This window comes from Siniperca chuatsi, linkage group LG24, assembly GCF_020085105.1.
Source record: "Siniperca chuatsi isolate FFG_IHB_CAS linkage group LG24, ASM2008510v1, whole genome shotgun sequence".
NCBI lineage: Eukaryota > Metazoa > Chordata > Actinopteri > Centrarchiformes > Sinipercidae > Siniperca > Siniperca chuatsi.
Genome location: NC_058065.1, coordinates 18,448,320 through 18,475,048, shown reverse-complemented (window position 1 = coordinate 18,475,048; position 26,729 = coordinate 18,448,320). Strand labels below are relative to the sequence as shown.

At 40.4% G+C, this 26,729-nt stretch overlaps 3 protein-coding genes and 1 long non-coding RNA gene across 11 annotated transcripts in view; 3 read left to right on the top strand and 1 right to left on the bottom strand.

The window, feature by feature from the left end:
- The window catches only part of carm1l (coactivator-associated arginine methyltransferase 1, like), a 44,586-nt gene extending 42,431 nt beyond the window's left edge, over positions 1–2,155 (top strand). For 2 of the 6 annotated variants that reach the window (XM_044188557.1, XM_044188552.1), the window contains one exon: positions 1,860–2,155. In XM_044188557.1, coding sequence (XP_044044492.1) covers positions 1,860–1,911 — 52 coding nt within the window. In that variant the 3' untranslated portion in view covers positions 1,912–2,155. Of the gene's footprint in view, positions 1–509; positions 615–1,859 lie in introns of all 6 variants that reach the window. The other 4 variants (XM_044188556.1, XM_044188555.1, XM_044188554.1 and 1 more) reach the window with 4 other exon arrangements.
- A 2,875-nt stretch (positions 2,156–5,030) lies between these two features.
- Positions 5,031–12,744, top strand: cnot9 (CCR4-NOT transcription complex subunit 9). Its single transcript, XM_044187901.1, has 8 exons — positions 5,031–5,734; positions 6,366–6,545; positions 6,704–6,819; positions 7,051–7,160; positions 10,533–10,642; positions 10,873–10,971; positions 11,038–11,129; positions 12,326–12,744. The coding sequence occupies exons 1-8, from the start codon at positions 5,717–5,719 to the stop codon at positions 12,492–12,494; spliced, it is 894 nt and encodes a 297-aa protein (XP_044043836.1). The 5' UTR covers positions 5,031–5,716; the 3' UTR covers positions 12,495–12,744.
- Positions 12,745–15,321: 2,577 nt separating this feature from the next.
- plcd4a (phospholipase C, delta 4a) overlaps positions 15,322–26,729 on the top strand; it is a 30,758-nt gene continuing 19,350 nt past the window's right edge. Inside the window, exons 1-10 of one of the 2 annotated variants that reach the window (XM_044187900.1) lie at positions 15,322–15,723; positions 17,451–17,501; positions 18,292–18,450; positions 18,962–19,190; positions 19,902–20,031; positions 20,543–20,774; positions 20,956–21,157; positions 22,240–22,384; positions 23,430–23,582; positions 24,339–24,431. In XM_044187900.1, the coding sequence (XP_044043835.1) occupies positions 15,471–15,723; positions 17,451–17,501; positions 18,292–18,450; positions 18,962–19,190; positions 19,902–20,031; positions 20,543–20,774; positions 20,956–21,157; positions 22,240–22,384; positions 23,430–23,582; positions 24,339–24,431 (1,647 nt within the window). In that variant the 5' untranslated portion in view covers positions 15,322–15,470. Of the gene's footprint in view, positions 15,724–17,450; positions 17,502–18,291; positions 18,451–18,961; positions 19,191–19,901; positions 20,032–20,542; positions 20,775–20,955; positions 21,158–22,239; positions 22,385–23,429; positions 23,583–24,338; positions 24,507–26,729 lie in introns of both variants that reach the window. The other variant, XM_044187899.1, reaches the window with a different exon arrangement.
- Positions 15,578–25,926, bottom strand: LOC122872125. Of its 2 annotated transcripts, XR_006377028.1 has the most exons (4): positions 25,639–25,926; positions 21,000–21,107; positions 18,931–19,155; positions 15,578–15,714 (listed from the first exon to the last, which is right to left on the bottom strand). It is a non-coding gene; the product is annotated as an uncharacterized LOC122872125 (long non-coding RNA). The 2 variants fall into 2 exon arrangements; XR_006377029.1 differs by lacking the exon at positions 21,000–21,107.

The window sequence follows — 26,729 nt, the reverse complement described above, 5'->3', positions numbered from 1 at the left end:
CTACTTTATATTGAAAGTGGATATTGTGACCCTTTAACCTTTGGATTACATATTTTAGAGAGGTATTTCATAAACCAATATTAACAGTTAAAACAGGCCTAACCAGTGTTACAATCAATCTGACTGACTGAAACACAATATTTCTCTAGAGTTCCTGTCTGAAACTTCCTCTTTACTGCTGCACTGTGAACATGCGTCAATTTAAAGTTTATGTCAAATCTATCAATGAGCCTTTGTCTTTATCAGTCTAAAGTATCTGGACAATATTTTAGTAAAAACATTTGTTTCTAAATGCAGTGCAATTAGAATAAAGCTAATGAGTAAAGCCAAGTGTTTTAATGTCAGATTGGAATTAGTCTGAACTCATCAGCTCTGGGTTTTTTATAAAAACAGTCTGGTTCCGTTTGTTAGGCTCATTCAATACAGGCTTTTCACAATAAGCTGTGCTTCCTTTATGAAACGCACACCTCTGGTGAGAAAAAAACCCAATTGAAACTGACTGTGTGCAGGATACCGTCTTGGTTCCACAGCTAGATCCCTCCGGACTGTTGGAGACCTAGAGGTCGAGGGCGGGTGGCCTCTCTCCTCCAGGATGCAGGGTGAGGAGAACAGAGGTAAACCTTGATCTGCAGCATAGTAAGCATAACCCATATGCATGTTCATGAATCATCCAGACGTGCACAGCTTCCATGTTGGAAGATAGAACAGCTTCCTGCAGGAGCCACAAGAGGGCAACAAGGGGCTGCCAAAACTTTAGACCCTTCATCCGGAATAATAATCCTGTTAGAGGCAGAGTAATAACATCTTCTGTAAAACATGCTCAGGTGTCACTAAAACAAAATATATAGATGATGTAGAAAATTATGTATATCTTATAGTTCAAAAATGTAATGGGAAATATTTGTCATTGGTTTTCCCATGTATGATGTAGATGGAGGGAGGTAAGTGCTGCACTGTCAGAATTGAACAGCTGCTGTCATTATCAAGAGCCAACATAATCAGAATAATTAGAGTAATAAGAAAATTATAAGTTTATTACTTGCTGCATTTTTAAATCAAATTAAATATTGATTAATTAGAATGTTTATAGCACACTTAGTTCAATTCTATATTTTACATTTGGCAAGTAAATTAATTGGTTTAAAATTTTTAATTAATTAATTAATTATTAAATTTAAATTCTTTTAAGATTTTAAATAAAAAAAGTTTTCTTCCAATCAAATTCCATCTCAAGTCACTTTTTCCTGCCTTACTGTTGACATTTTGTCAGCAGTTTAATTTAAAGACATGCAGCCAATGTAAATTCAGTTTAGAGCAGTAACAGTAGATTTCATTGGCCAGCCATCATTTTCAGTGTTGTGAGCTTGAGCCGGAAGAAGCTCTCGCATCTTCCTTTTCTTTACTGCATCTGTACATGTGTCCAGAACAAGTAGTGGGGGTCATGTGTTGGGCTAGAGGCAAACAGCTGGCCAATGAGGCCTGGTCACTTTTTGGGAAGGGAACTGGCTGTACAGCAGGCTTAGGTCTTATTTTAAAAACTGAAGGTAAACAGTGCATTTGCAAAAAGGTATCACCGCCTTGTTTCAGTTGAACTGATTTTAAACAGACGCATGTTTTATCATTTCTGATCACATGCAGCTAGGCATCAGTCTTTACCCGCTCTTTATTCGACCCTGAAACCTTGGATTAACTCCGTTTTACTGCATCTCTCACTGATCATTTCTGCATGAAGGACTATCTTGCACAAATAAGACTTAAGAAAATCCAATTTGATTTTGTACTTAATGTAGTACTATTAAAATACAGAAATTATGATTACCATCAATTTAACTTTCCTTTACCTTCTCTCTTTTCCAAAGGAACCATCAGATCATCACATCTCCACACACCAGAATTTTGACTGATTTTTAAAAATTTTATACATTTTGTCAACAAACATTGGTGCTGAACGTAAAGCCAAAGTAAAAGTTGAATTTGCTACCCTAAGTAATTAAAAAAAAAAGTGACATAATTTAGTATAAGTGTTTTAAAGCTATTGTATCTGTGTAAACTATATTTATACACATTCATAAACAGAAATCACAATGTGATTAAAACTTGCATTACACATTCAAGGAAACTCATGGTACCAGTTTTCTCTGTGCATCTATTTCATTCGCTGTAATAAAATGTTACCCTCACAAACTGTATTAATAGTTTTCTTCTGTTGAACGCATAGTGTGTACTACAAGTGGCATATTGTAATAGCTGCACGGTTGTATGTGCAGTCTGAAACAGGGCTGTTTGGATATAGAAGCTGTTTATTACGTCGGGGTTATTGTTTGTTGGTTTAACTGTTTTAATTTGTCATGTACTGGGTTCTGCATGGGTCCAGTTCACAAAGCATTCTCTTCGAACACAGAGGACATGTTTCTGCTTTAAAGTCAGCCAGTTCTGTATACAAACATCTGTCCAATGTTAGGCTAGCCGCCCCATCTACTCAGTCCTATTTCTTTCAAGCGTGCTTCCGGGTCCCACGGGACATTTTAACGGCATGAAATGTTGAAAGCATCTTAAGAATTAGGCTGCATCATATGTCCTTTGTTTAAGCATTCTCTTATAATTTCAATCTCTTCTTCCATCCTTTCAATCTCAGTTTAAGATTTGTGCAAAGATACTGCTGTGAGCAGTAGGCTAGGCTACACAAACAGGAAATGACATTGACCTGTTGCCAGGGACTTTCACTTCAATTGTATTTATATAGCACCAGTTCATAACAGAAGTTCTCATTGCACTTTTCCTATAGAGCAGGTCTAGACCGTACTCTAATATTTACAGAGACCCAACAAATCCCACCATGAGCAAACACTTGGACTCTGTCCAATCACAAACAAGAGGTGTTGTCTTTCAGAATCAGAAATACTTTATTGATCCCCGTAGGGAAACTCTTTGTTACAGCAGCTCGCCTTTACGTCAGTGCACACAGGAGAAAGTACTAGCAAAAAAATACAATACACTATAAAACAGGTCAGAAAATAAATTAAGTACCAGGTGGGTATAAGTACAAGATAAACTAAGTGTGAAGTACCAAGTGGGTTTACCGGTTGATAATACGGTATAATACAATGTAATAAAAGTAATAAGTATAGCTTATTGAGATTAAGATATTACACAGCAGTAATGGAGGTATATAATATCAATAAATAGGAAAAACTAAACATAGGGAAACTAAATATTGCACAGGAGTAGTACACAGAATATTGCACAATTACTCAAGTATGGCAGAGATGTAATGATCAATGTCCAGTTTAGTGACTTCGGGTCACACAGACTGACACACAGAGGGAGGAGTTAAAGAGTTTGATGGCCACAGGCAGGAAGGACTTCCTTCTGTGGAAGATTTTGGGGAAATGACCAGCACCTCATGGAGCGGGTGGGAGACACTGTCCAAGATGGTATGTAGTTTGGCCAGCGTCCTCCTCTCTGACACCACCGCCAGAGTCCAGCTCCACCCCCACAATGTCACCGGCCTTACGGATCAGTTTGTTGAGTCTGTTAGCGTCCGCTACCCTCAGTCTGCTGCCCCAGCATGCAACAGCATTCAGGATAGGACTGGCCACCACAGACTCAAAACTCCTCTGTAATCTGAAGTGTGTTTTGACCCTCAGGTCCACCATAATTTACAGTTCGGGATGGGGACAGAAAAACACCCAACTGTGTGGGAGACTACAGTTGAAAAATGTATTTTCATCCATCAAAAACAAAAGCAGTGAATGTACAAAGTGTAATACATCTTTGCATTTTTAAGGCTTCATAGATTACTAGTGTAGTTTTATAATAAAGTGTCAATTTTACTACACTGGCTGACAGATCTGCTGTGGCAGCCTATGACTGACCATACAGGCCACTGATGAAGCGCTGACACCCTTTGCTGGGCCATCCGTACTGTTACAACCACACAAATATCAATAGCTACTCTTGTAAAGAAACTTTGAATGCAAAAACCCACTTTGTTTTCACCCTTTCCTACTGCCCTTTGTACTGCAACTGCTGCACAACAGTTACCCTTAGGATAAATAAACTTCTTATCTTAAGACAAAAGGACAAAGATTCTTCAAAACACAATGCAAAGATTTAGGCAATTTATGCAACTCAAAACAAATTAAGCAACTGTGCAATTAAACATGTGTCTTTCACACAATATTCTCCTAATTTCAGATATTTCAGTGTAATATTTTACAAGAACAGCTTAAAAGTACACAGTTACTGATGGGATTGTTTTAAGTTTGAACTGTCAACAAGCATATTTTTCCTGCAGAAAATAGATGTTCACATTTGTATTGTTAATAGCTCAAAAATCAGTTTGCATCAACACTTCTGAGCAAGGTTATTATAGTTGTAGTGTCATATGTCAGTGTCAAGCTGGGGAACCAAGAAGCAGGTGTAGGACCCAAACACAGCCACTCAGACTGGGTAGGTGCAATACAAGTAATTTAATTAAAGGAACCACACTTACAAAGATGCAGGCAGGAGTGACACACACAAAAAATAAGAACAGGAAGCAGTCCAACTGAGGCAAACAAATCCAAAGGGAACAGGCAAAATCCAAAAATCAGGCGAGGTCCAAGACAAACAAATACCAAGCCAACAGAATACACAGGCGACAACTGCATGACATGAAATACGAAGACGATCTGACGCTGAACCAAAGAAACACAGACTAAAATACACTCAGGTAGGGGAGCCAACGAGACACAGGTGAAACCAATCTAAGCAATCAACGACAGGAAGCAAAACTACCAGACACACAGGGCAGGAGAGGAAACAGGAAATCAGCTAGACACAAACCCAGTTTTTATTTTCAATTTCAGTTTAGTTTAATTTGTTTTTAAAGTGGATTTGCTAGTTTAGTTTAGTTTTTTAAATGCTTAGTTTTAGTTTATTTTTAGTTTTTATTTGTAATATGGGGTATTTGTCAGAGGCGAGATACAAAAGGGTCAGAAAAAGTATTGCGTGATAAAAACAAAACATCACAGTAAAGTACAGTACAGTACGTCCGTCCTGTCTGGACCGGACCGGACCGGACCGGACCGGACCTAACGTTAGCTTGGGGCCGGGCGCTCTCCCTTACCGTGTTAGCTAGCTCAGCCTTCTTGTGCGATTTTTTTTTTTTTTTTTCAAAAGGACTTTCAGATTCGTGGGATTTTTCCTCTTGGGAAATGCTTCACATATTTCTATCACCTTCCACTACTACAAGGCACTTGCTTTTATCTGTGACACAGTCGTATTCAAAGGAATCCCAAATGGGACTCTGGCGCTTTCTCCCGACTTTCGCCGCCGCCGGCCGGGTGGCAACACGTCACGGGCCGCGAGGCGCCGACAGCTGGCGTAAAACTGGCACAGCTAAAAAAATTGGAAGATAGATTTCATATCCACCTCAAATACTAGGCTTGTGTAGTATGGCGTTTCAGTTAACGAAAATGTTTTTTCACATTTGGTTTTCGTTAGTTTTCGTTAACGATAATAGCCTTGCTTCTGAGGAGTGCAGTTGCATTAATTGTGCTTTTAATTTGAAAATAGTTAACCGGAAGTGTTCGAGTTGTTGTAGCTAGCAGAAAATTGAAGCCAATGTAGCTTGATCTGTGTTTCAGCAGAATAATTCAGTTTCAGATCACCAACATACTTTTTGACAGGGGTTTAAAAGGCCTTACTGGATGACATCCAAGCGCTGCACAGAATGTTGGCTACCGGAGCAGTAAGTAGATACGACTATTAACTTTCAAAAATAGCCAGCTAGCGTCAGCTAACTTAGCTACGTGTCTACAGGTTACTCTGGCTATCTTATGCTAATCATATCAGTAAGTCAGAACTTCATTCTCTTCAGCTAGCTACATCGCTGAGATAGCTAGACTGTTAAATCACAGTGGTGAATTTAGATGAGGTACGAGTCAGCAAGACTACTTATAAAGTTATATGAAGTAGCTAGCGTTATACTATAACGTTATTTTTTCAATGTGTTAAACGTTATAGCTGCCATACAAAAATGTAGCAACGTTACTCAGATTTTAATTTGAAAAACTGTCAATTTGATAAAGCCTCGCTTTTTTTCCAGTCGTGCGAAATGTTAGTCCTTATAAAATACCTTACCGGGTCTTCTTTAATTCGGCATGCATCCAGTACACTGTGCAGCGCATATTCATTTACAGTTAACGTTATCACTCTTGGAAAAACGGTAGGTTAACACTGCTCGCCCACCTCCTCAGTGTAACTTGGTGGGGCACTTGACAAGAAAAACAGGCAAACCACCTCAAATTTTAAATAGGGCATTGTCTCTGTACAAGAGAGAACAGGCTGTACTGGTGCTGCCTTTTCTGTATTGCTTTCAGGCTGTAACCACAGCACTGGCACAAGTGGACAGAGAAAAGATCTACCAGTGGATCAATGAGCTGTCCAGTCCAGAGACCAGGGAGAATGCCCTCCTGGAGCTCAGCAAGAAGAGGGAGTCTGTACCTGACCTGGCTCCCATGCTGTGGCACTCCTGCGGCACCATAGCGGCCCTGCTGCAGGTGAGCCGGAGCAGTGTTTTCTTCGTAGCCAGGTTGGCCAAGAGGAGCACATAGTCAGACACTTGTTGACGCAATATTCAACAAAATTAACTAGTTTTCATCAACAAAGGACCTGGCAATTCATGCTTTACCTCTATTTTCATCCCTGTCATTGCAAGGAAATCGTCAACATCTACCCATCAATCAACCCCCCCACCTTGACAGCACACCAGTCCAACAGAGTATGTAATGCCCTTGCACTCCTCCAGTGTGTTGCCTCCCATCCAGAGACAAGGTAACTGAATTCCATGTTCAGAACACCCCAACATGTGTCAGTGTTCCCTCTGCCACTCATGGGCAGACTGTTATTTTCCAGTGATAAGTACATGGTAAATAATGACGGTATGGTTTTGAGGATCATGTCCCAGGGCAGAACTTAAAAAATTAGTTGGTCAGAAAACATGCAGTACTGAAGTCAGCCATTCATCAAAACAAACGTGAAAACAATGAGTTCTGTCCTTCACAGGTCAGCTTTCTTGGCTGCACACATCCCACTCTTCCTCTACCCGTTCCTACATACAGTGAGCAAAACACGGCCATTCGAGTACCTCCGCCTCACCAGCTTAGGAGTCATAGGTAAGAAGTCTTCATCCCATTGATCACTCACGAGTCAAAGTAAACAGCACAAAACTTGATGTCAGGATTTCATTACTAACATTTCTTCCCCTTGTCTCTGTTTATATAATGTATTTTTACATATAGACCTTTAGTTTGATAGCGGTAACCTGTCAGTAATGGCCTGTTTGTGCTGATCCGCACTACTGAGCTGGGTGTAGTGGTCCAGATATGAGTGTATCATGAATATTGCAGCTACTATGTTTAACTGTGGGCTTCTGGACAGGATGTACAGACACACAGTCCATATAAACTCTCATAAGCAAGCAGATAGATAGATAGATACTTTTTATTTAATCAGGTAATATCAGTGAGATCAAGATCGCTTTTGCAAGAGAGACCAGGGGTCTATTCCAGAAAGCAGGTTTAACAAACTGACTAACCCTGAACTCTGAGCTGATGAACCCTGAGATGTGAAACTCAGTGCTCACGGAGTTAAGATCATGCACGATTCACCACCAACGGGTAAATAAAAGGCAGAGCCTCCATTTTAATCCAGTGGATGTAGAGATATTAATGCATGTATATGCGGACTGTGCACATTTACCTTTTTTATTTATTTATTTATTTATTTTAGAAGAGCCTGAGTCAGAGAAAGGAAAAGTGTCAATAAGTTAGCACAATAACGTTTTATTCAGTGCTGTCCATTAATTCATCATTTACCAGACTTACATTTCCTTAATGGATGATGAAGTGGTGAACTGTGTGTTAGGATGTAGCCTACATTACATTTTAAATATATTTGGGCCAGCAACTGAAGATGAGAAATATATCGATCAAAGACATAGAGACATATTGGAAGCTCACAATCTGATCTATCTAACAGCATTCAGCGTTATTTCAGCTGCTTCAACAAATGTAGTAAATTTAAACACAGTCAGTGAAATGCTGTTAAAACACATTCAGCACGATCCTGCTCACTCAGAAATATTAACATATAATCTCCAATATTATAGGAGTTATGTTCTATCAGTGCGACCAATCACATCATGAGTGATAGATATACTTATTCATTGATCCTACGTGTCTGAGATGGCACATTGTGTGCAGTAAACATGTCAGTGGCGCTGCTCTAACAGACTGACAGCTGTCTTGTGTGCACAGAGTCACAGAGTTATAAAACCAGAAGGACGGGCAGAGAGACTTGATGCTGTGTAATATTTGAATGTGAGGGCAAAAACTCAGACAGTCCTGAGTAACAAACTAATATCCAACCAGGATTTAGATTCTGACAGTGAACCTGCGCTAACTAATGCGCTTCGATAGCGCTTTGATGCGGACTGACTGAGTGAAGACATGAAACGGCGTCTGGCTCTGTGAGAGGGAGGACACGCAGAGAAACTCAGGGTTTGTTGAAGGCTAGGTTCACACAGGCAGTTACCATGGTAACTGACCCAGAGTTTAAGTTACCTCTCTTTCTAAAACTGAAAACCCAGAGTTTCCCTCATCTCAGGGTTAACAAACTCAGTTTTCACTAAACCCGCTTTCTGGAATCCACCCCTGAGTGCAGCACGAAAAACAAGTCGCCAGACATATCAGACAGTCACAGACATCACTAAATGGATTTGAAGGGGAACGTTTATATTATATAATTTGGTCTTATGGAGATGGTGGTGGAGAGCGCTGTCTTACACGTTGGTCCAAAATCTGGAGATGTGGTGACTGTAAAGGCCTTAGCATTTTATTGACATCATTTTTATCCTCACCAAACTATTTAGTGAGCCCTGGTGCACGGAAGCCTCAGCATTTGATATCATTCTCTTGAATGATGCATCTACAAAAGACAGAAAAACTGTTACAAATGTTATGGTCATAGTACAGATTCATTCATACAGTCAGCAACGTCGTTGCACACTGTTTAAGTGTGGAAACAGCTTATTATACATTTCCGTCTACACTGAACGATAGAAAAACTTATTTTATCTTCTTTTGGACGACAAATAACCAACTTGAGCGTCATACATCTTAAGACGAATGCAGACCTCTGCCCTTGCTAAACTCTTTACAAAAAAGTTTAATAAAGCCAAACACAGTTATATATAAACAGCTAACGTTATCCACAGAAAAGCTACCATAAAACTTCAGGAGCTAACGCTAGCTACAAACAAATCGCCTTCTCACATGTGTAACATTCTGTAATTTGCGTGATTTAGAGCCATGCATCAGACTTTTTTGGATGAAACTGATCAGTCACCTACCATTGTCACGAGGCCGTGAAGTGTAGCAGAAATAACTGAGAATGCCTAATGTATAAGGAACATCAATTATTGCTCCACACTTACAGCAACAGGCCTTCTACCAAAACCTGTTTCAGCACTGAAGGTTACTTTAACTTGTTCAGTGCAAAGAACAGCGGAGCCTGTGCAGAAATACTAACACTTTCCGACTTCTCTGCATTCCTGATGTATCTCTGCCGGCGCTGCGACAGAACCACAGACTCTGTTTGCAGCATTTCAGTCGCCGCCTTGTTTTTTTGGACAAATACAGCACATTAGCTTTATGAGGTAGATTCAACTGCACATCTGTAATTCCACCTCTGGCGACGTCTCCTTTTCCTCAGTGAAACCCCTCTGGGCTACAGCACAGTCCAGAGGACAGTGACTATAACCGTACTGCGTTCCTCTGGAGAGACCTCTTGATCTAAGAATTCAGTAGGTTTTACTTTCACTAATTCCATAACCATGCAGGCCTATTGAGCAGTAGTACAATATCAGCGTACTTAATGCCCAGTTCAAGGTAAAGTTCAATGAGCTGATATACTGTTGTGTTGTGCTGGGAGCAACTGCAGTATTGTGAGGGAACGCAAAAGTAGTCCTCTAGTAGTAGTCCTTAGGGGGCTCCGTACCATAAAGATGGATAAAAATGTCTACTTAACCGACAGGTCCATTCTCAGTGTGTGTGCTGGAGTTTTCAGGTTTCCACATCACACTTGTGTGAGTTGCATATTGGACCATGATTGGCTCCAAACTAGTCGTGATGTCAGAATTGTGCTGGTACGCCCAGGTGTTAAACTGAGGTTTAAGGTGAGTGCAGAAAGAGGAGGGGGACTATTCTTAATTAGCTCAACCTTTTCAACGTCATTATCGGCCTTGGCACATAACGCCACTGGCCTTTCCACCAGCAGTTACTGTCAGGAAACTACAGACCTAGATGTGTTTGGAGTTATCCACCTTGTAGAAACCTCATCCCAATATCTGATGGCTGCACATTACACATGTAACATTTTATCTGATTTATTTACTGCGGTGCTCAATTTGTAGAAATTAAACTTAATGCATTCGTGCCTTTTGAAAATGTTTAGTCTCAGTGGTTTCTTGTGTCTACTTTGTCAAGGCGCTTTGGTGAAAACAGATGAGCAGGAAGTGATCAACTTCCTGTTGACCACAGAGATCATTCCCTTGTGCCTTCGCATCATGGAGTCTGGCAGCGAGCTGTCCAAAACGGTACTCTTGACAGGCCTTTCTTCCTACCGATATATCAGTGCTATGAGTTTCAGAGTGTAGGTATTCAGGGCTGGTGAGAATTGTCAGTCCCTGTAAAAACATGGCTGTATCACATCAACACACTGCATACTGCGTGTTAGCTCTTCCTATAGAATAATGCTACTTTATGAACTGATGAAAAGCCAAGTCAGTAATGGGCAGCTTGAACATGTGGTGTAATTGTTTTCTAGGTTGCAACCTTCATACTGCAGAAGATTCTCCTGGATGACACAGGGCTGGCATACATCTGTCAAACATATGAGCGCTTCTCCCATGTTGCTATGATTCTTGTAAGTCACGTTTATCTTAATCATTAACGTGTAATATATTTGTGTTACAGTCTTTCTCTGTTTCAGGGCAAAATGGTCCTCCAGCTCTCCAAAGAGCCGTCAGCCCGCCTACTGAAGCATGTCGTGCGCTGTTACCTACGCCTGTCTGACAACTCCAGGTACTTTTATCACTGAAAGAATAAATTCAAATCAGTTTTCTGTTTCTGAAACTGTTGCAACATAATGCAAAGAAACAACACCATAACAGGCCGGCTGCAGGACACCACATATTTTGTCTGACATACTGTAAATCTCTCCGACAGCCGAACACAGTGCGTCAACACCACCACTTCTTAGAAAACAAGGGAAGTCTTCCAACAGAAGCTTCATAAGGAAAATAGAACCTGGTGTGCGAAAACGCGAAAGGGGATCCGGTTTCTTATGTTCCTGTTTATAACAACTTAAATCTTATTTTTGTAGTTCTGACCAGCATTCACACCGGTTATGATAACGTTGTACTCACCAAGTTAAATGCTGAGATCTCTTGACCCCTTGGACTTGTTTTTAGCAATGTCACTGTTTCCTGATCCCAGGAATTAACTTTGAGTACAATGTTTATTATAACTGATAAAAATAATGGCAAGAGCTTCAAAAGGTCGACCCAAGTTGTAGTAAACCAGAATGATCCTTTAATAATAGCCATCTGTTCTGGGCAAACTTTGACTAACTGGCAAAGCTGTAGTTTAAATCAAACTTTATTCAGCACTTTTTAAGAAGATTTAAAGTCAGCATGACAATAAAGTGACATATGATAATACATTACCAGAATATAATAGCATAATCGAAGCTCAAACAATTAAAAGTGCACAAGTAACAAAGGTATAAGTATTTAAGAAAAATGGAAACCATCACAGAAAACTACTCTTAACTTGGGTTTGGGCATTATAGTTAAAATCCTCCGTTTTGCATATTACTGTATCCAGAAATTCCACTATATAGTTGTGATAACCAGAAAGGAATGTCTGTTTTGGCTAATTCAGAGAATCATATACCTGACGACAAATATGGTACATCATCACATTAATGCAAAAATCATGTAAAACTCAAATATTGCCATAAATCAGTCATGTTCATTGATTTACAACATTGCCCACAATGGTATAATACACCCAGAGAGATGAAAGGAATAGCTTTAATAACAGTATGTCCAAATCTCTAACAGTAGACAAAATGTATATAATTGTACAGTAGATGTCATATTGCCCACTCCTAATGATGATTATGTAAAACCATATATTCGTGCATGCATGTGTGGCGGGAGCGAGTCTGATGTAGCAGTGTCTCCATGTCTGACCGGTTTGTTTCCTCTGAGCAGAGCCAGAGAAGCTCTGCGGCAGTGCCTCCCTGACCAGCTCAAAGACACCACCTTCGCCCAAGTCCTGAAGGACGACACCACCACCAAGCGCTGGCTGGCCCAGCTGGTGAAGAACCTGCAGGAGGGTCAGGTGACTGACCCCCGAGGCATCCCTCTCCCCCCACAGTGACTATTCCCGCTCCTCACTGACCCTGAGGAACACCAGCAGAGAACTGCCCAACAGACGAGCCTGCAGTCATGGACCTGCAGGTGGCACTGTTTTTATGAAAGGCTCCTGCCTGCAAATATACAAGCAAATAGCTTGAGCCTCTGCGACGCCGTTCCCATGGATCCACGGTTCCAGAGACATTCACATTTGTTGCCTCGCCATGTGTTCTGCAACTGACTTACAGATCTACAATAAATTGTTACACAACAAATAACAGCTTCAGCATATTCATTCTGCTGCAGTAACACTGCCAGAAACCTTGTCATTACTAAACACATGAGCTAATAAACCGGTGGTGTGTGACGGCTGTAGATGTGTGTTACTGAAAGGATATCTTAATGGAGTATTTAAGGACAAATGTTCTGGAGAATAGAAGCTTGTTGTAGATAAGTTGTCACCTTCTCCAGAGGCCAGAGGTTAGTAAAATCAATTTAGAACCAAGTGTGTGCCCTGTGGCGCCCCTGTGCTCTGACAAGAATCCCTTCTACGGTGCTGGCTCTGTTTGAACAGTAGCAGGTGTGTAGTATTTAGAATGTAAAGGGTGGTGATGGGCGGATAAAGCCTTAGGAAGCTTTACTTGTTTTGTTTTTTTTCCCATTTGTGCTGAAAAATAGCTTCAAATCTGGTGTGTTGCCAAACTTATAGCAGCCCTTCAAGACTGGAGCCAAAGCTCACTGAACTGTTAGTCTCGTGTGCAATAAAAGTCCAAGAAGTCTGCATGTTGTTATTTAATATGTAAGATTTACGTTCACAAGTGCTGCATTGAATGTAGATATTACTGTGCAATATGTTACAGTAAAATAATGAATAAATGCATTGTCCAGAAAGCCTAGATATAAAATAATGTTGCCGACATGAATGTGCCTTATTGGTGTGGTGTAGGCACTCTTCATATGAGTTGCAATGCCATGTGACTGGAGAATGATATTCAGTTAGCTTATTACTTTTATTCCATTATTACTTGGCATCAGGTGCAAATGTTCCCATTCTTATGATTGTCTCCTTCTAGTGTGCTTCACTGTATTTCTCAGTTCTTCTGCTCTCTTCTCTTCTCTCTGTAATAGTTTGGCTGCAAAACTTTCCAAACTGTCAAACTGAAGCAGCAGTGAAGCTTCAGACGGCGTCACGTGACATTCTTCATATGACAAGCTCCGACAGTGTATCGAAACTGTCGGTATCATCCGCCCATCTCTATCGAAGGGTGCTACAGTGATTTAGTATTGCTCTTTCATAAAGTTTGGGGACTCGCAAGAGCTAGATTAAAGAAATGGTCGAGACCCCTTTACTCTGTTTTGGACTAGTTCATCAACCAATCAAAAAACTAACCACTGTGATGTCTGTTGCGAATGACTTCAGGTCCTCTATTGTAGAGGATGCTGCTGGGTACTGTAGTTTTTTTCGTTCCTTAGAGGAGGTCATTGTGAGGGAGCCCCTCCATTTTAGTCTTGGCTCAAACCGTGTAATTTGAGCTGGAAAGCTGAGCTAAAGCTGTGAATGATTGATGCCTCAGAACCTGAGCAGGGAACACAGATGAAGACCACAGAGAGAATATTAATATTCAAAACTTACAAACGTGTGTGAGCTCTCAGGTGCATAAGTGATGTCAGTAATGACTCCAGAGTAAGCTGGGAGCAGTTTGTTAATTTGATGGTGAATCTCTCCCTGGTGTCCTGTCGTCGTGGCCTGCAGCTCAACTTGCCTGATCAAAGTTTGATGAGCAGGGCTTTGTAACATTAGATGGGACCGAAAACAGGCTGGCTCTCTGGTGGAGCTCTGCCGGTCCTCCACCTGGCATGATGGGAGGTGGTCCAGGGCCAAATCTGGGGGTAACAGGCTGATTGTAATCCTCTGCCAGTGAGTGTCTTGCATGACAGCAGACAGGCTGCCACCTAAAGATATTGCATGTACTATGATGTGATTGTGGACTAGACACGTGCATAGCGCTGCGTTCGGACTCAGAAGAAGAGCAAATTTGTTCAATATTCTACATGACCTTAAATCAAATTCACACTTGTGAGTTTTGGGTGTTGAAGTAAGATAGTAAATAATAGTTACTATAGTACTTTACTTCTTTTAATACGACTATCTCGTACGTTACGTTGATCTGCAATCTTCACTGCTATCAGGTTTTTCTTTTTTTATATATATATATATATATATATATAAGTCCTACTTGTACATTTCCTTAGAGTAACACATCTCATGAATGTACTTCAGCCCAAGGTGTATCTATAGACTTGGATTCAAAATTTTTACTTTGAAAATCACACATTTATGGATCTTCCATCATAACTTTCTTGCCTGCGCCTATCAATAATGAATTAATTTCATTCAACATTTCCATCTTTGCTAGACCCTTTTTATTCTCCATCTGTTCTCCATCTGTTCTCCAGCAGTACTGATGTAATCTCACTTGAACCAGGTGAGAAAGGTCGTGACCTGATCTTATGTTAAATACGTAACCCAACGGATCATCATGCAAATCAAGCTGATGCTTCATCGTCTGCAGGAACCTGTTCGTCTGCCTCTAATAATCAGCACAGGCTGTGTGGAGGTCCTCGCTCCAAGCAAAGCTTTCACACAAACCATTTAGAGGGAATCGACAGAGTTTAGAGACTTGAAGCCAAACCTCACATCCATACAAAATAGACAAGAAGGCAGCTTCAAACACTTGCTTTCACAATAAATCATAATTTTAAAAGATTAGTAGTCTGTTGGTGTTTTACTTTCTTTTCTACATGTAATGTCAATGAGATGTCATCGTATGCTTCAGAAATGTCTATGTACAGGATACAACATAACGACGATGATGATAAGAGGGACTCTTGTGTAGGCCGTTTATAGATAATTGTGTGTGTGTTTAGATGGGTTTAACCTGCACTACTCTCCCTATCCAAGCAACATAATGAAGATACAACTCTTCGAACAGCTTAAGAAATGCTAAACAGGGCCAAACAGGTGATCAAGCAACAGGACAAAAAGAAACCGGGGAGGAGGGATGGGGAGGAGGGATGGGGAGGAGGGGCAGGTGAGCGTCACGGTGAGTTGACTCTGGCTTTAGTTGTTGCTGGCTTTCGTCACTGCAGCGTGGCATGCAGAAGGACAGCGGCAGCTCCCGGGCCATATGATCTGTTCCAGCTCTGCAGCAGCCAGCAGCACCGAGCGGGACTCAGGGATGATCCTGCAACAGGTCAGACACCTTTTAGGTCCTAGCAATTTGACAAAAAAATGCTGCTTTTTCTTCCTTTTGTCTTATTTTACTTATTAAAGGCTATCAGGGAAGTTCATGCAGAGCAAGAAAACAGTATGACACACCCATGTACTTGCTGTAATAGTTAGACCTTTAATATGTGTGGATGTTTGACAACAGTAAAAGAAGGACTTATGGGAATATCTAGCACAATTTTGCTTTCTAAACATAATGCCACCTATCACCTGCTGAGACGACATGAAAATGTTGTCCGACAGCACACAGACAGATTAGAAATTTCCTAGTATACAATTCTGTCAACATCGTTGTCTGGTTTTCTGTCTGCTCCTAAATTTTCTTAAAAATTATGTCGATGTCCCACATGTGACAGAGAAACACAGCAGGGTTTTGAGCATGAGTTGGACCAGCACCGAGTTAGGTCAGGTCATGAGTGAAAGGAATGATGAGCCCATGGCGGGGATTTGGGGAGATTATTTGGCTTAGTGAGCTCGACACAGCGATAGAACAAAAAGTGCAGGACAGCACAGAATGCAGTGAAAACACAACAGAGCAGCAAAAGAGCATCCAGCTTAGTGGGCTGTCTGGTGACACCATAAACAGCACAGGGATGGGGGCTGAATAATGAGGCTGCCAGTGCTAGTCTTTGGTTAGGGGAGTGGTTCTACACAAGACCCCCAAATTGATTTTTACAGAGTTCCTATGTTGCTGCCTAAGCATTTCACTCGTTCCTAAAAGGTTCTTTACAACAGCATGCATATAAAGGATGCATAAAGGGTTCATTTGCAAAAATAGATTTAATTTATTTTCCTAAATCATGTTTTTTTGTGCACTCCAGGGAATATCAATCAAACTGCTGTTAGTTTATTCATATTAAGAATGGTGCTTATCTGTTTTTGCAAATGAACTTTTCATATGTCCATCTTTATGAAACTATCTGAGCATCATAGCATCATCTCTAAATAAGGTGCCATACAGTGCAGCATGAAAAAGAATGTATGAATATATATAAATGTATGAATCTACTACATTGTCTAAATAAGGAATTAATCATTGAAAACTATTACTGACTATGTCTAAGGCTCTTTCAGGCTTTCCCCCCATTGTCACAGTAAAAGGCATTAAAGCTCAGTAGCAAAGTTTCAGAGCATCCAGCTGCCAAAAGAGGACCAGAAAGGTGTAGTCCTTAATCTCAAAAATTAATTCAGAATCCGTACAAAATCGCTTATTATTATTATTATTATTATTATTATTATTATTATTATTATTAAGGGAATTTGTTGTCTGATATTTGTGTGGCAATAAAATGTTTAAAAAAAATGCATGTAATTAATTTAATTTTTAACACCGTATAGTGTTAAATAGTAGTTAAAGCCCTGCAATGGATACAGGAGCTTTATACAGCTTTTGAAACTGTGGACTGTCAAAAGGGAGTGTTAGGAATCAAAGCCTGCAGAAAACAAAGGTTTATCAGCCCATAAAATCTAAAGATAAAGATTTGATCTAAAAGATTCAAAAATTACAAAATCGAAAGACCAAAGTTTTGAGGTTAACAAATAAATAATTTGTTTTGCTGACGAAAACACCATCATGTCTAAATGTCTCTGGCTTGGAACTGTAAACTTATATGAATAACTAAAAAGTCCACAAGTAAAAACATAATAACTGTTCTTAAAGTATGGCATTCCCTGTTCTGTTCTTTTCTTTAGATGGCAGAAGTGTGAGACAACGACGAATGGCTTCCACAGGGAGTGGCCTCCGTAAGTCTGTTTCTGTCTCCTGCGGTGGGATTGTGGTTTACTTTGCAAAATATTAAACTAAGGACAATACGAATAAATTCTCCAGTAGTTAACTGAATTGGTGTAGAATAGCTAATTGGTTTGAAAGTTTCTCTCTATGTGGATGTACGTTTGTGCTAATGTCAGAATAATATCTGACTGATACTGGACAGTTTGTTAAAACTTAAATCTAGTCTAGTCATAGTCTAGTGTGTTGTGGGAGGATTTTCAACAAACCTGGACATACAAAAGATACAAATTAAGATATTAAATATTGGCTCAAAGAATATTTCACAGCTTGAATGAGCTTTACTAATTATAGTATCTTGCATATCTAAGACCCAGAGAGCTGCCTTGGTAAAGTAGACTTATTTTCATATTACACACATATGAGTATATGCTTTTTTATGGAAGTCCAGGGCTGCAATAGTAAGATATAGTGATTTAATCAAATTAAAATAAAATTTTCAATTTTTTGTGTATATGACATAATTTAAATGTAAAAAACACCATTTTCATGTTCATGTTTGAAATGGCATAATTACTGGCGAATTGAAAATTAGAACGAAAAATGAACTGACAATAATTTTCAGTGTTCTGCATTGCATGTGAAATTGACTTTTTATGTTCAAATTGGCAGACAATGTCCAACCTAAACTTGGAAATGAAATTACAAATGGGATGATTACATTTGAATTTCCATACTTTTGAGTGAAAGTACCATCTAATCACACTATATTTCTTATGTATAACTCTATCCTTCTCTTTTCAGGCATCCGGGGGGATGACAACCTCCAGTCCATGCTGGTGGGGACGGTAATGAGGAAAATCAAGTCTCGTACCTGGAAGAAGCAGCGATACTTCAAATTGCAGGACGACTGCATGACCATCTGGTATAAGTCCAAGAAAGCTGGCAACACCCACTCCACATGTAAGAACACATGATTTACTGATGTGATGGACCTCTCTGGTCTGACACTGAGCCCAACATAATGATAATGATAACCTAAATGGTGATGCTGATTACACAAGATCATCACCACATTCATTATGGTGGAATACAGTGTCGGATAAACTCATCAGAACTCAGTTTCCCCAATTTTCTGGTACCTGATATACTGGTACATGCATACATGTATGAAATTCACAGTTTTCAACAGGTAAAAAGCATCATTATTTTTCTGGTTTCTGGCAAGTCTTTTTTTGCATTTTGACCATTTTTCTTTTCATAGAGGCTGATTATCGCAGCTTTCGTCAGAGCAATGTAATTGAGTTTTTGCTTATTTTATTGTTGTTTATCTTGTGATGGAGATCACATGGAGATCATACAGTAGTTCACCTAACTTTTTGATCACTGATCATCACTGATTGTTTTTTTTACTGTGTATGACATAACTTGCATTTTACTCACTTTTCCATCCTGTGCTGGTCTTTGTGCCCAGTTTCAGTGAGTGATGTGGAGGCAATACGAGAGGGCCATCAGTCTGAGGTGCTGCTCAGCATTGCTGATGAGTTCCCAGCAGACCGATGCTTCACGCTGGTCTTCCGTGGTCGCAGGGGCAACCTGGACCTGGTGGCTGAGTCAGCCGAGGAAGCACAGTCCTGGATCAGAGGCATGAGGAAGCTGATTGAGAACCTGGAGAACATGGGGGAGCGAGAGAAACTAGATCAGTATCGTTTTCATATGCCAACAATGCCTTCAAAGTGTTTGCTTGTTTGCAGTCCAACCAAACATTTTCATTGATTGTTTTCCTTCTCTTTGGTTGGAGTTATATTCATGAAAATGCAAAATGATACAAAGTAGAAAGATACTAAAGCCCATCAAGTAGTCAATTAAAGCTGCATTGTTGAGACCATGGGATCATTACAATCAAAGATTTTATTTCCATGGTAGCATGAATGTCTCCGCACATCATAGCCATCTGCCCATTATTGATACCCCAGTATCCTCGGAATTATGTCCATATTGGAAGATTCTCCATGTCATGATTTACATCCAGTGCCGACGTTCAGTGCCAATGTAGGAAGTAGTGTGTCCTTTATGTAGTAAGGTGGAAAGTAATGGTGTGGAGGTCAGGGTAGTGGATGGGTGTGTAGAGCATTCAATATCTTATGCCAAAATTCACAATCTGACCCAAGGAGGTTATTCAATTGTCCAGAACGAAGAATTCATCCTATGGGAACCATAAACATCAATAACAAATGGTTCCCAAAGGGTTCCCTTTGGATTCATGATACAGTCACAGCTTTACTGTTGTACACATTGATATTTGCCAGTTTGAGAAGTGAGTAAACAGCACTTGCTGTAAAGTTTATTGTGCGGTGTAGTTGAGTGTTTCATCCACTATTGAATGTGACACTTTCCTTAAGTGGCGTACCCAGATGGATTGGTGACTGGTTCAAGAAGGCAGACAAGAACAACGATGGCAGGATGAACTTCAAGGAAGTGCGAGATTTACTGAAGATGATGAATGTGGACATGAACGAGCATCACGCTTATCGTCTCTTCACAGTGAGAGCCTTTGAGCTAAACACAAACTATGGTCATTCTTGTGATTTAAAGGTCCAGTGTGAAGGATTTAGTTCCATCTAGTAATGAAATTGCAGTTTGCAACCATTTGAATACCACTCGCCTCACTTGCGAAAAACGCCAGTGGCCCTATCTAGAGCCAGTGATTGGTTTGTCTGTTCTGGGCTACCGTTCTGGGCTACTGTAGAAACATGGCGACCTCCGTGGAAGGGGACCCGCTCCCTCTGTAGAGATAAAGGGCTTATTCTGAGGTAATAAAAACACAACGATTCTTATTTTGAGGTGATTCTACACTAATGAAAACACACATAAATATTATTTTTCATTTCTGCCAACAGCTCCTCCTAAATGTTACACACTGGACCTTTAAGCATTCAATAGTGTTTGGTTTCTATGGCCATTTTCCTGAGACCAGCTTGAGGCTGCTGTAAGACCTCTGGGGTTTGATGCATCTATCCACAGAGGTACAGCATGTTCCTTTCTCTTCTCTCAGATGGCTGATAAGTCCCAGTCAGGTACACTGGAGGATGACGAGTTTGTGCTCTTCTACAAGATGTTGACCCAGCGGGAGGATGTACTGAGGGTTTTCCAGGAGTACTCAGTTGATGGCCAGAAGTTATCTCAAAGCGACTTGGAGGACTTCCTGAGAGAGGAGCAGTTGGACGGGGATGACATCCAGCAGCATGCCAAGCAGCTCATTGAGCGCTATGAGCCCTCTGACACAGGTATATGGACTGTGAAGAATATACTGTATCTTCGTGTTTGTCTAATGCTATGAGACCATTGGAAGATAAAGATTATTGTGAAGTCCTAACTAGTGTCTCTTGGTACTGAATAATGTACCATTAAAGGTTGGATTCCAACACTATGTGATAAGGTTCTGACATTATGCTGCTGTATTTCCAGCCAAGCTGCTGAATGCCATGACATTTGATGGCTTCTTGATGTACCTTGGCTCAGCTGAGGGCTCCATCTTCAATCCACAGCGGCGGGGAGTCTTCCAGGACATGAGCCAGCCGTTGTGCCATTACTTCATCTCCTCCTCCCACAACACGTACCTGATGGAGGACCAGCTCCGAGGACAGAGCAGTGTGGAGGGATACATCAGGTAATTCTGCTGGGTTAACTTTCTAAGCTTAATCAGGTATGATCATGTGGCTCTGCTGGAAATGTCTTTGTGATGTTCAAATTAATGGAATAAGTGCCCACTAACTAAGCAAAATGGGGCACAGCAAAATTCATTTGTACCCCCTTTCGAAATAAGTGTGCTGGAAGACTACTTGCTTGTTGGTGAGCCACTAAGCTATTTTGCTTTTTATTGATGCTAGTGTGACTGAGACCAAACAATCAAACATAAAACCTTTAAAACCAACTAGTGGTAAAACAAGGAGATACTGAAGTTCTGAACCTAATGTCAAATCTGTCAAATCAACTATCCAGTGCCGATTTGTGGTATGGGTGACAAAGGCAATTGCCTAGGGCGCCAATGAGTGAGGGTGCACCAATAAGTGGAAAAAAATTGCTTGGTGCTGCCCTCGTACCCCTTCTACTCAGAGTCATAACTTAGTCAAACCTGACCACACAAACATGATACACACAGTCCTGGAGTCAGCACGACTTTACAGGGATAGTGGTGTCTTTGGTGTCCATTGCACATGAACATCCATAAATCTGCTTGGAAATCATAGAAAAAAAAAAGATGCTTATAATTGATTAAACGAAAACTAGAGTTTGCCTAGGGCACCAACACATTCAGGACCGCCACTGCAACTATCACCATTTTTCTTATCATATTCAAAGTAATTTAGAAGATGATTCTGTCCAAATCCACTTCAGAGCCATTTTATAGATTTTGGGGTTTTCCTCAGCAGAAATCCCTTACCTAATGTGTTCTCTACTATGCTCCATTGAGCCTATCAGGGGTAATGAGATTTACTGTGACTTTGACCTTCATTACCCTTCCATCATTCATCAGTTTTACAATATTCATTAATAAAACAAAGTGGGATTCCTGACGTCAAATTCTGATTCTGTGATTAATTCTATTTCATCAAATTTATTCATGCAAACATCAATCGGATAATGGCATTAACAAAAGACATTAACTTATGGCTAGTGTATGTTCTACCCTCCTGTGATCCTGAATAAAAAATTAATGAATGAAAGGTTGAATTTGTCTTTGCTGGTCAGAGCTCTGAGTCGTGGCTGCCGGTGTGTGGAAGTAGACTGCTGGGATGGTGCCAATGGAGAGCCCATCGTCTATCATGGACACACTTTCACCTCCAAAATACTCTTCAAGGATGTGGTCAATGCAGTGGGCAACTATGCATTTAAGGTAGCATCACATTTCTGGTTGTTTCACTTTGTTAATTACTGCCAGTCTTGAAGTGAATGCAAAATTTAATTTTGATTCAAACATAAAAAAAGGACCCCACACATTGTCCAGAGCTTGCAACCAGAACATTACTCCTGAGGAGATGTCTCAGTACAAAGATTTTGTTCAGGTCAGGCCCTTTTTCTTGTGATCCTTGTCAGCTTGAAACTTCTATCTGCAAGAAGTTGCCGATCTTGTCCAAAGTTCTTGTTTTTGTCCATAGCTTGAAACTAGAACATTTATTAGAAGACAATCTTTAAATCCAAACATGTATTGGTTAGGTCAGATCTATTTTAATCAACCATTGCTGGAGCAAAACATCAAGTCATAAGCTTTGAGTAATAAGTAGAATTGCTGTGTTCTTTCTTGAGTATGGTGGCTTTCTGATGTACCTGTCCTTCCAGTTGATTATGTGTTAAACAAAATTGGCCAAGTAATTCTTCTTTCTGAAGACAGTTGTGTTTGGGACAATAGTCTTGATTTTTTTTATGTTGCACAAGTCATACACTCACAGCCTGATTGGAAAGATGATCACACTGGTCCGAATGTGGCTTTTCAAGTAGACCAAGCATGATTTGCAATTCCCTCATGCTGGCATTGCAATTGTTTCTGCTTTCATTGTCCTGTAAAGCTGTATCAACAAATCGCTCTGCATCTCATTGTAAATTTATAAGAGGGAATACACTGTGCAATGATATCCAATACATAATCTGAAAGCCCTATAAAATGAGCAAGCCAGGACTGCCAGCCTCATGCCAAAGTGAACAGCTGCCAGGTTCACGTGCATGTCAGAGCCTGCTGTGTACAAGCAACTGTCCGAAACTGAAGATTGTGGCCTCATGACCCCTTGTCCATCCATCTGCTGGTCTTTCAGCCAGCCAGGCACCACCCACAGGTGTATGGCAGCAGGTGTATTAGCTTTCCCCTATGATCATGCTCTCCAGTGTTAAATTACAAACTCACTCACTCCTTCAGTCCCTTCGCCTTTTCCTCTTCCCCCATCCAGGTATCGGAATATCCAGTCATCCTGTCCATTGAGAACCATTGCAGTATTGAGCAACAGAAAGTCATGGCCCAACACCTCAACCACATCCTTGGTGACAAGTTGCTGAAAAGCACATTGGACGGCAAGGCCCCCATTGGGCTGCCGTCTCCTGAGGTGAGCAGAGCAGTCTGTTGCTCCAATCCTACCCCACTCTATATGGTACTTGCTGGCTCTATACTTTACTGAAAAAGTCTTTCTCTATGAATATAAATCCACATAAAAAAACTAGTATCAGTATCTACTGTTTACCTCTCGATCTTTGCAACAGAGATTAAAATGATAGTTGCTATGTTGTTTCCTTTGTAAAATCCTGTCTCATGTCATTATAAACAATTGTGCAGTGTCTTTTGTGTCTGATAACCCTTACAACATATGGAATTATATTTCATGGGTCATTTTTGGCTTGTCTCACCACCGGTACCTGAAGCAACACGCCCTCACCAACACACAGCTGTTTTTGGTCTGAACGCCCAATATGGGGATTTCAGGAGTTGGACACCCCGCTATCAGATTTTTTGTGTACTGCTGGGCAAAGTTTCAGATGGCATTTCTAACACTCACAGACAATGTGGAGGCACGTCAAACACCCATGCCTGTAGTTTTTCATGTAAGCCCACACACCAGCAGTGTCTTGACGTGCATCATCGCATGTGTGTCAGCGTTTCAAGGTACACCAGAAAAGACATTTTTTTGTCATATTCGCTTCTGTCTATATGATGCATTCAGACCAATAGCCATTTGGTATGGCCGTCTTAAGAGTTTTAACAACTTCCACAACTACTGTCTGACCATTATTTCACACACAAATTATTTGAGAATTAAATTGGATGTGAGGGATGACCCTGGGGTTTTGTTTGACTTTCCTGTCAGGATCTTAAGGGGAAGATTCTGCTGAAGGCGAAGAAAATCGGCGGTCTGGAGGAGAGTTTCAATGGGATGGTGGAAGACTCTCTGACTGGAGAGGTCAGTGATGAAGACGATGTGGCTGAAATCGACGAAGATAACCTTCACTGTGAGAGTGTCCGTCGCAGGGTTAAGGTAGGGTCAGGTTGTTTAACGCAGTGGTAAAACGTTTTGGCCTCAAACCCAGACAGCCTATTATACTCAGTCTGATGAGCCAGCCTGATATAGAATCAGGATCCTCTATTTCAGTTGTTTTTAGGCTGATGATGCAACACTGAGGCAAATCAGGAAGTGGATTTCAATGTATGAATGGAACTCTTAATAGATAAAGCTGACTAGCCCAAAATAAAGGCACTCCTTTTGATTAAATCCATTTTGTTAATAATGTAATGAATTACAGCTGGTAGTTACCAGGGGTGTTTCCTGGATTTGTGGACATTTGGGGCTTAGCCCGGACCTGTGTAGGGTCCGGGGGACATTTTTTTCATAAACAAGCTCTATTTTGATGCTTTTTTTATGCACTCTGGCACCTTGTTTACATTCAAACTACGTCTTAATTTTCATCATAAATTTTATAATTTTTATGTTCACATTGTTTGGGTGCTTTCAGCTGTTTGTTCGTCTGAATTCTGCATTTGCAAACAAAATGAAAAAAGTAAATTATTGTCACTTATACCTGGACAAGTGACTTTTGTGCCTGGACAAGTGAAAGGTAAATTTACTTATCCAAAAAGTTAATGTCGAGCCCTGTGATACAGTTGAGCAAGATTGGTACCTGGCAGAACCTCGGTTAACTTTCCCCTTTCCTGTTAGCTTGTTAGTAATGTCAGCCTATGTGTAAGGCTCGCCTGTATTGAAAAGAAAACCAGATTTTCCCCACCGATGTGATTGTGAACGGAACTTAATTGTGATCTGTCTCTATTAGAATTTGCTGCAACTTTGAGGAAACCCAGTTAGCAGGCAGGCAACACCTGAGAGATAGCTAACCCGTAAAGGGCAGTAAAGTTTACTTTAAATTGACTCCACTAACACACATAAAACATGGCTTAACATCATCAACATTTAACAAAAGTATAAAATTCGGCTCAATAATAACTCACAAGTTTCACAGACAAAACAATTGTCTCTTGCTATTCACGTTTTCCCCACATATCCAACATGCTAATGTTATTAGCTTAAGCCCATGGCATTTTAGATTACATAAATTAGCCCAGCGGCAAGCAGACTTTTCAAAGAACATGTATTATTTATACTTTTTCTTACTCACCACTGGTGAGGGTTAGTAAAGTTGAATTTCAGCCTGCACATAAGTTTTATCAGACCAACAGTGTTGAAACAGAGCAGCTTTTTAGACAGACTGCTGATTTGTTGCTGTGTTTCTTTTTGTCAAGTTTTTCAACCTAGCAACAGTAACTAAGGGGACAGGACTTTGGATCCATTCCAGTTTACAGGCATGAGTAGCATTAGGATTTTCGCTCATCAAAATTGCACAAACACAAAGTATTAGGCCTACAAAGTAACACCAAATAGCTGTTACCAGTTTCCACGCCTGATTCTTCTGACTCACCTGCTGCTGCTGCTGGCTCAGTCTGTTGCTCATCTTTGCTTTTGTGTGTGTGTGTGTGTGTGAATTCAGCGCTGCTCCGCCATGCGCTGCACATTCACACACATTGTTTTTTGTCAAGCTTCACATAGGCTTAAAATTACATTTGGGGTTACATTAGGGGCTTAAGCCCCGGTAAAATGGCCTGGCGGTGCCACTGGTAGTTACAGTAGAATGTCCTTTCTCTGTTCAGTCCAGATTATAGATTTACAACAACTGTGGGAGTTGTTGCTCCAGTGGCACTTTTCGGTGGCCTCCAGTAGAATAGAATGGTTGTACTGGGTAGTTCCCAGTGTGAATGTGTGTACCTGCATAAATGAGAAGCAGAATATTGAGGAGCAGAGCAGTTGCATGAATGTTGAATGTACTTGGCGTGGATGGAGTAAAAGACAATGCCACAGATTCTTATGGTCTAGAGGAGAGAATGACTTGATTTTCTCTGGAAGACGGCAAAGAACTGCTGTTGCAATGAACACAATAGACTGGAACCAAAATCATTTGATAATATTTGAAAGTTACTGTACATCATTTACTAAATAAGTGGATTTAGTGTTGAGTTACTCTAATAATTTAATACATTTCTTTCACACTTTACTTAAAATACAGTAAAATGAATCGCAACCAGATTATTCTACCAGAAAAAGCATAGATAAACTTCTCTTAGATTAAAATAACTATACATATACTGATACAGTATACTACACTCAATTTAATATAGTGTAATTAAAGATGCACTCCCTGATTTTGCCCAACAG